At 45.0% G+C, this 9,118-nt stretch overlaps 1 protein-coding gene across 8 annotated transcripts in view; it reads left to right on the forward strand.

Annotated features, from left to right (window-relative positions):
• Positions 1-9,060, forward strand: part of DGKD (diacylglycerol kinase delta) — a 66,129-nt gene extending 57,069 nt beyond the window's left edge. For 5 of the 8 annotated variants that reach the window (XM_040613073.1, XM_040613074.1, XM_040613078.1 and 2 more), the window contains one exon: positions 1,022-5,379. In XM_040613073.1, the coding sequence (XP_040469007.1) occupies positions 1,022-1,111 (90 nt within the window). In that variant the 3' untranslated portion in view covers positions 1,112-5,379. Of the gene's footprint in view, positions 1-1,021; positions 5,380-5,991 lie in introns of those variants that run through there. The other 3 variants (XR_005830660.1, XR_005830661.1, XR_005830659.1) reach the window with 3 other exon arrangements.
• The last annotated feature ends 58 nt before the right edge of the window (positions 9,061-9,118 follow it).

A 9,118-nucleotide genomic window follows, 5' to 3' on the forward strand; every position in this document is an offset into this window, starting at 1 on the left:
TTTATTTTCTCACTGTTTCGCGTCACCTGATTTTTACTAGCAAGGAGGTAGAACAGCTAGTTGAGGGACCAACTGTCCAATTCTGCCACAGCTTCCTGGAGATGTAATGCAGTCCAGCACGCAGATTGCAGGTAGTATTCTTGAGAGTCTCCAATCTTAATGATAGAATGGAAGTTTTCAACTTCTCAGCTACCGTACCATCTTTGCAGAACATGCTGTGATTAGGAAAATGTGGTTCTTACGTTGTAGTGACTGGACAAGTAGATCATCACACTTCTTTGTTACAAGAAAAAAATGATTGTAGTCTTTGATGAGGCTGCTAGATGGAGAGAATCTTTTTGCATAGTGCTTAGTAACCCCATCACACAACTTTTCATCTCACAAGGAGATGCTTTCTCTACAGAGAAAAATTGAAAGTGGTGGTTCTTTGCATGTGCAAGAGACTTGTGTCATTACTGTGGTGACTTGCATACTGCAGAAAAATATTTTGTTGATAAATGTTGCATGGCATTTGTTGAATGCCCCTTGGACCTTCATTTGTGATTTTGACCACCTTACTGTTCTGAGGTTTGCTGTAATCTGTGTAGCTGATTCCTCTGCATGCCATCCAGCCACAGCCTGTGTTTTGATGCATGGTACCCAAGTGTTCACACATTTATTTGTGACTGGTTGGTTCTTCCTGCATGTTCTGGCTACTAGCTTAGGTCCTTGAGATCTGAATGCTCTTTCTGTTCTCCTGCTTTGGCCTTTAACAGCCAAAGCAATTTGCGTTTCTGGCTAATGGTCTGCAGTTGTTTCTGTCCGTTGCTCTGTGCCTGTTCAGTGTTCGTTAGCCTGCCGTGCTCTGATAGCTTTTTGACACATGGTTTGAGGTTCCACATATAACTCTCAGGTTTGTAGCCTCTCCGGTTGGTTTCCTCCTCTCTCTGTAACTGCCTGACTAGTTTGTAACCATGACTTGGCCACCTGAAATTCCCCCCCTGCCTTTCTCCTGAAGGTAAGGTTTTCTCTTTTCTTCCAGGACCTGGGTGTGACCAAAGTGGGTCACATGAAGAGGATACTGCACGGGATCAAGGAGCTGAGCCGGAGTACTCCTGCCAGCGAGGTTTAGCCTCTGTTTTCACAGCCTGTGTCTACCATTCCCCGTAACTGCACAGCAGTCGCCTTGCGGAGCAGATGTGCTCGTAACTGTCTCTGTTGAACAGCCAGTTTGTAGCTGTTCAGAGCTCATATCAGCCAAGCGTGGTGCTACCTTTTTTTCTGTGAGGTACGGCTGCATCCAGTCGAGAGGCACCTTATCTGCGGTCAGGCCTCCTGGAAGAGAACTTGCTTGATGTTTGACGAACCATGTCCTCCAGCGTGGGAAGTTCTGGTTCCGGTGACAGTGCAGGACTCCTGAGAATTGCAACACAGCTACCTTTACTGGATAACTTCATCACAGTAGAATTATTCAGGGCAAAAGATATATTGGCCAGTCTTAGTTCAGGAGCATCTGACAGTCTTCTCAGACCCAAAACTTTCCCGCTCATCTGTGTGTCACACCTGTATCTCAAAGCATTTAAGTGGGACAAAGCTTGTCCTTGTGTCTTACTAATCTCTTTTTAATGCACCTGTAGTTGCATGCGATTTGCATCAGAAATTCAAAGCCAGTAGAGACCTCTTGCCAACGAATACCCAGTGATTCTCACTCACTTATGCCTTGCAACAAACAATGCGTGTGGTTCAAACAGCGGTTTGCACCAGCTTGCAGGGTCTTTGCTGGGCCTGGCTCTCCTCTTCCAGCCAGTGGCAATGGTACAACTTTCAGGTTTTCAGGCATCACAAATAATTCAGAAATTCCTGGCAGTAAGAAAGACAAAATTCTGGAGAGCCAGAAGATGACAGGAGATCGGCTCTGACATTCCCCCTTCTGAATTCATCTCCAGGAGACCAGATAAAATGGAGAGGAACGCCAGTTAGCTGTTTGGGCTGCGTCAGCAGTGTAATGTAATGGAGTGAGAGATGGAACAATTTGCTACATCTTGATGGAGGGAGCAGCATGACTGGCAATGGCCAGGAGTGGCTCCCTGCCCATTTAGTGCCACCTTCGTGGTCACAAACAACAGAGCTATTCTTTACTTCAGTTTGTGGTGCAGAAAATTATTTCTGTTACAAAAGATACGATTTACCCGTAGTACTTGCATCTTTTCACCTGTCCTGGTTTTAGTGGCTTTTCCACCTTGCTTATCTATCTTGCTGCCTTGCTCCTTCACTCCAAGGTGGATACTGAAAGATTAGGGTGGCTGAGTCCTCCTGGGTTGTACCCCTGAGAGAGAGATCGTGTGCTGTCAAACATGAAGGCTTCTGTAAGAGCACCGAGAGAAGGAGGATCGTTACTGAGCAGATGAGCGTTGTAATGAAAACTGGAGTATGTTGGTACCACATGCCTTTGGTACCACCAGCAGTGGAGCATGGAAAAATTAGTGCCTCTGAATCAGACTTCCTAGATGCTCTTCAAATTTCCACTGTATTGCCTGACTCCAGTCAGGTGACTGTTAAAGCCCGAAGACCAGCATGAATGCTTAGATTGCCATGTTTATCACTGCGAAGGGAATTCGGGAACATTCAGTGCTGTAAAGCTGGAGGGACAGCAGGAATTTTTAATTACTTTGTTGTTTTGTATGTATTTATTTTTTTTTTTTATTACAGAATGGCACCTGTCTGGCTATGGCGGCAGACAGAAAAATGGCCACATACACAGTGGCATAAAATATAATTTCCTGAGGACACTGTTTTTTGTTATTAGTAAGGATTTTATCAAATTGAATCAGCTCTAGTCTAACAACAGTCAGTCAAGTTATTTAGTGTAAAGACTTGTCAGCTTGAAAAGGTTATGGGCTGATTCTGTGCTGAGCAAACTCCGTTGCATTATTTAAGATTTTGCCAAGGATTATTCTGACTCTCCCTCTCTTTTTTTTTAGTTGTCATTCTCCCACATCTCCTCTCTGCCTAGTGAGTGACGAGGTTTGCTCATGAGAAGGTAACAGAAGACTAAATGTGCTTGATCGAGCTAGCAAAATTTCTGATATAAATACTTTGGGGACTGAGCAAGAAATATGTTCAGCTTTGCCCTGGATTTGCTTCTCCTATCAATACATTGGCAATTGCTTCCGTAGCCATATTTTTTCTTTATCAGTACAGCCCCACCTTGCTGTATTGAATTCCTGAGTTACCAGATAAGTAAGAATTGTAGACATACTGTATTCTCCCACTGGCTTGTTGAGGCACAGAGCAGCGTCTGCATGAGAATGAGGAGAAAACTCCACTAAGGAGAGCTCCAGGATGCAGCCATCCTTGCTGATGACCATAAGGTGCAGCTCGCTGCCTGTCCCCAGGGGTGTGCATTGTCAGGATATTTGTGTGCCTGCCCAGGAGAGCGCAGGAGGGAGCACAAGGCAGGCAATAGCTCTGGGGAAGAGGTGAGAACTGTGTTTGTTGCTGTACGTGGTGAAGCTGTTCTTGCTGTGAACCTTCTCCAGGCAACCTCATGGTTAAAGATACATAAACAACATGCGCTTGCCTAATTCCTGGGGGGTTAAATTTTTGCCTCAATAGAAACGCTCCTCTCTGCTCTTCCTGCTCAGAGTCGCAGGGGAATCGAAAGAGTTTTTATGTTCAGGCGTGTTCCTTAATTTGTGCCATATCTGTTGAGGCCTGACAGCCATTAGCCATCTGCTAACAAACGATGATGCCTGCACAGACCAATCCTCATTTCTTTTACTTTTACAATCTGTTGTGTTGATGGGTTCAGATCCTTCTTCTGTATGTGCACATTTTATCAAAGGGTTCATAGCCAGTATATTCCTGTCTGTTGCTTACCGAAGGCAGGGAGGGAGTTCTACCTTCTGTTAAGAGCTAGAAAATGGGATCCACATTTAACCTGAGTGCCTTTGAATATTTATTAAGGTTTATATCTAACAAAGGGGTTGTAGCTCTATGTGTCTCACTGGGAATAATGCAGATTTCTGTTGCAGAGACTTTGTGAATAGGTAAGGACGGTTTGTGTTAAACATCAGTGAGAGCTATCTGCAAAGTAGAGAGCCAGGCTGACCTGGCTACATTATTCCAAGTTCCTCTTCTGGCATCTGATAATTTTTTGTGGGAGAGAAACTCAGGAAAGGCAATTAGACAGTAAAAAAATCTGCTGCTTTGCCAGAAAGGAGACTCTCCTGCAGTCTCAGGTAAAACACCAGCTTGAGAGAAGCTAGAACTGCACATATCACACATATGTTTAGTCTCTTAAAATAATGCTACTCATGTGAAAGCCATGCGGCAACTTCTGTTTGTCATCTCTCACCCTTGGCAGTGGTGCTGGGACAGTGTCTGCAGTGAGCTGGGCATATGGTTTCTTCTGCTAGGAAGAAGTTTCCGTACGTTATCTCACATTCTGGCACTGCCCTGGATATTTAACTTTAATGGCAGATTCTGGGGAATAACAAACCCTGTGTTTTGAAGTTTTGGTGAAGTGGGATTGCAGGCAGTGGGGACTCGAGGGAGGGTTGGCCCGTGAAGCAGCTATCAGCAGTGTCCTGCGCTGGACTAGCGTGGGGAGGGCTGTTAGCGTCGATGCAGTCTTTCTGGTTTTGCTTGTGGGATGGTAGGGCTGGGATGGTAGTCCCTGCTGCGCGGTCCCCGCTGCGGCAGGCGCCAGCCCTTTGCAGCAAAGGGGAGCTGTGCCACTCGGTGCCCGGAGGTGCTGGCCTGGCCAGGCTGCGCACAAGCCAGGCACACCTCCAGCTCTGCCAAGGCCTTCAGCCCAGTCCTGGGAGTGTTTCTGCACCCAGATCATACGGAAAGCTTTGTTCATTGTTTTAGTATTATTTAAAAATGTGCATACTATCTATGTGTTTTAAAAAAAAGACTGTTTACACAAAATATTTTGTATCTTAAGATGTGTGTACTGTAAAAAGAAAAAAAAAAGGAAAGGATGAAAAATGATGTTTTTCTACAACTGTCAGCAGTGACTGCATGTCTATATCATCATCCACCGACCATTGTTCCTCAGGGGTCTCCCCGCCATTCCTGTGATCCTGTCAAAAGCATAGGGAAGCAAGTGAATCCCTGTACAGTCTTGGGAAGAAGGTTTTGTGCCTTAAGAATGGGATCTGCTTCCCTCCTCTATTTATTGTGTTAATTTATACAGTGATTACCATGGAAATGTCTCTTGTATTTTTTTGTACATAGTTTACTGTCAATTGTTGTAAATAAGTTTTTCTTGTATATAAAGTAAACATGTTTCTGAGCTTCCAGTAAAGATTCTGTTACTGATTTCATTGTGTAAGAGGGCTGCAGTGCCCAACTGGTGGGAACCAGCTAATAAAAATCTGTACTGTGATAAAATGGCTTTATCCTGAGTTGCATCAGAAGTTCAGAGCTGTTCCTTAGAGAGGAGTGACGTCGTAAATGTGATTGTTGTAGATTAGTTTTGTAGCATTTCTTCATCTTGGCTTAATTGGCACGGAGTAGAAGACATTATGTAGTTTATTAGCTATATCTCTGCAGTGAACAAAGTAAGAAATGTTTTAAACACAGTGGTTCTGCTGCTTCTCATCCTGATCATAGCTCCACTGTCTGCAAACCCACAGCTGGATGGGCAGACGCTCAGAAACTCAGCAGGGTACTTGTTAGTTACCTCCATGTGCTTGTAGAGCTCTCCTCAGGTGGTACAGTGTGACCACATCTTCCTGGTGGTGTTGGTGCAGTGCCATGGTGAGAGGGGAACAGCTGTTTCTCTACTCCGCTTCGGCCTCTGTGCGTTCGGTTTGTTGCAGGAAATATATATGCTAGCTGGGATAAGTGAAATTGCACTTATAAATATGTGGGAGAAAAGAATTTTCTCATGAAATGTTGAAATTAACTGCCATAAAATGAGACCTGTAAACTTGAAACTAAAAGATTGGGGAGACGTTTGAATCAGCAGATTGTGATGAGCTTTCTCTTCCATCTGTACAGATTGATGTGTTCATAAGATGCTGACAAGAAACTTCCGGTAGATAAACTGAGGGGATGATCAGAGAGAGCCATAGTACTGCTGCAAAGTAAATGGAAAGTAACTTATAATGCCCGTGAGTATTTTCTATGTGAAAAAGACCTTTGTATTTGATAGTTAAGTGTGGAGAGAATAGTTTGTGTGATGGGAATGTAAGAAACGGTAGAATGTTATATACTGTTGCAAGATGAAAATGGTAAAATTGATCATTAAAACGTTAGTTACCTAGAGCAGTAACAAGGAGAAAAGAAAAATGGTTGCATTAGCTCACACACGTACCAACCCTGAGTGTCAGGCCCTGCATTAAGTAGTACTACAGAAAACACGCAAAAAAGAAGCAGCAGAGAGACAGAAGATACACCCACGCTGATACAGGTAATTAATTTTTATCTTCTTTTTATTTATGTGGCAGAAGCCAATAGCAAGAAACTCTTGGCTCCTCTTGTTGTGTCATTACTAGGATGTCAGACCACCTGCTCAGGGCTGCCTCCCCCTTGGTTTTATCGATAACTACTTGACAGATCTTGGGAGGAAGGTGTGCTGTAAAGATCTTGAAGTACCAATGGTTTGTTGTTGTTTTTTTCTTAATGTATTATGCTGCTGTTTCCCTTGTCCTAAGTGGCGTTGGGTTAGGGTATTTATGTGTTTGGGGTTTTTAGTGTAGTGTAAACCGTGAGTTGGGAAGTGGAGGAGGTCTGCTCCCACTGCACGGGCAGCAGTGGGAACACCGGTAGGAAGCAGCTCGGTCCTCCCGTGCCTGTGGAACAGCCTCAGAGCCACGTGCGATGAGTAACTGTGCACCCACCTGCTGGATCCTGAGCAGCTCTGCGTGTTTAATTCTCATGTGAGCAGGACGAAAAGGTTCTGAGATGGTGGGAAGTGACTTTTCATGGTAGTAGCAGCTGAAAGATACACATCAGTTCTCTAGCAACTTCTGCCACGGGAGTTCCGTTATTTGCTGGCTCACCAGACACCCTGGGAAGCATTGCATCTTTGCCTTCACCAGAAGGGAAGAGCTGGGGCACTTGGCACTATGACCTAAAGGACACCCCGCTCCTGTTGGCTTCAGGGTAAAAGTGCCGGTCAGTTGTGGCCTTTGGTGTTCCCTCGGGGGCGCAGGGCAGGGGGCGGCCTCAGGCCTCCTGCCAGGCCAGTGCCAGGCTGCGGGCAGGCCGTGGCAGCAGCGCAGAGCAGCTCCCTTTGCTCCTGGGCCGTGGGCCGGACCCCCTGCAGCCTGCCGAGGACGTGCCCGTGGGCTCCCCACGGAGCGGTGGGTCTGCTGGCCTGGCAGCTCTGCGGGCTGTGCAAAGCCTGGGCCTCCAAGGCCCTTTTCTCTGAAGAAGCAGCAGCTCGAGGAGACAGATCTTTCAGCTTGGTTTCCTAGGGAAGCGAGGGCGGCCTGGCTTGCCTGGTGCTGTGTGTCAGTCAGCCCGTCTTTCCCCTCTGAACGCCTGTCTGGAGTTACAGTCTCATTGCAGATGGTTCAGGGGCCGGATGATTCACAGAACATTGCAAGGCTTGGAAGAAATCAGTACCCAGGATGAGGGGGGGACCTTGGCAGCGCTCTGGCAGGGAGAGGCTCCGCTGTGCCTGTAGGCAGGAGGCGTAGTGCTTTTACTGCTCTGGGAGTTATTCAAATTCGTTATAAATTAAAAGGTGTTAAGGAGCAGTAGGAAGAACTGATGGATGCAACACAAGACTGATGGCTGAAGGGCTGTGATTTTGAGACCTTGTGGCTTTGCTGTCTCAGTTCCCCTGTCTATCAAAATTTACATCTAATTTATTTAATTTATGGAAATTCACATTTTAAATTAAAATTTCAACTTGGAAAAATGCGAGAGGAGTGATTCGGCACTCTTGGCTAAGAAGCTAAAGGCTGAGAAGACATTTGAAAGTGTTCCAGAAGCTTTCTTGTAGAAGATGCAAACCCAAAGCATTTGGCTTTTTTTATCCACAGGGGAAACAAGAAGAGCGAAGTGTGCAGCCTGGTGTGCTCTTCCCTTTCAGGCTGCGAGGGCAGGTATCTTTAAGCTGGGAAATTTGAAAGATCCATGATACTTTCTTACTTCAGGGAGGTGATTTCTTTGATTTTTAATGCCTGTTCATAACACACTGTGAATCTGAACTCTCTGTAGTGTTAATTAAAGTTATCTGGAGCCTCTTTTTTCTCCTCTTTACTCTCTTCTAGCCCTTCTCAGATAAAGCATTATTCTTTTAATGAAGGGGGAACTAGAAAGTAGCGAGCCCAGCACTGTGACTGTTGGATTGAAATGGTTTCCTGGCATGCAAAACCAGGCAGATCTTGAAGCATCCTGGAGCAGCTTCTCTTCAGCCCCCTGCACCTGGAGTTTTATTCTTACCTCAGAGGCCAAATGCTGGCTTTTAACATACATATTTCTGCACTGTAGTAGCAAGAGAAGTGGGAAAGCAGGACTATGAAGCTCCCAGAACACAAGGAATGATGAAGAATTAAATTCAGTCTTTCTGAGTATCAGTGTATCAGTACAGGTTTAAAAAAAAAAAAAAAAGTTTTTTAGGAGGCTGACACATTGGTGTTGATGTGTGTGTCCTGAATGGCCATCCTATACCAAGTCATAGAAACAAAACCGTATTCAAAACCATGTACGCATGTGGTAGCAAAGCACACTTTCTAGATAGCCAGGTCAGCTACAAATATTATAAGTAATATGTGGCATATATGGTACTACATTTCTTTCTTTTTAGTTTTCCTATTTTGTGGTTCCTGCCTTCAGGTATGTTTCATAAACTTTATTTTCAGCGAACATCTGTTATCATTAATCTCAGCTGAAGATGTTTTGCTGAATGGCTGAAGGAGGATAAAGAATCCATCAGTAGAGCTTCGCAGTGCACACATCTTCCCCAGCTATGATTTTGGATGCCACAATTTATTATTTATTTTTAGCACAAGCCCCAGATGAATGAACTTTGAAGCTTTCGTTTAAAGAAAACTTGTTTGCAAGAAAGTCCATGGCCAAGGAACAGGTTTATAAGCTATCGGAGCTCTCCTAAACTGTGTCACTGGACACGTGCTGAGATCCTGGGGAGGCCCACCTTTTCCTGACACCTGCT

The sequence above is a fragment of the Falco naumanni genome, chromosome 13 (genome assembly GCF_017639655.2).
Source record: "Falco naumanni isolate bFalNau1 chromosome 13, bFalNau1.pat, whole genome shotgun sequence".
Taxonomy (NCBI): Eukaryota; Metazoa; Chordata; class Aves; order Falconiformes; family Falconidae; genus Falco; species Falco naumanni.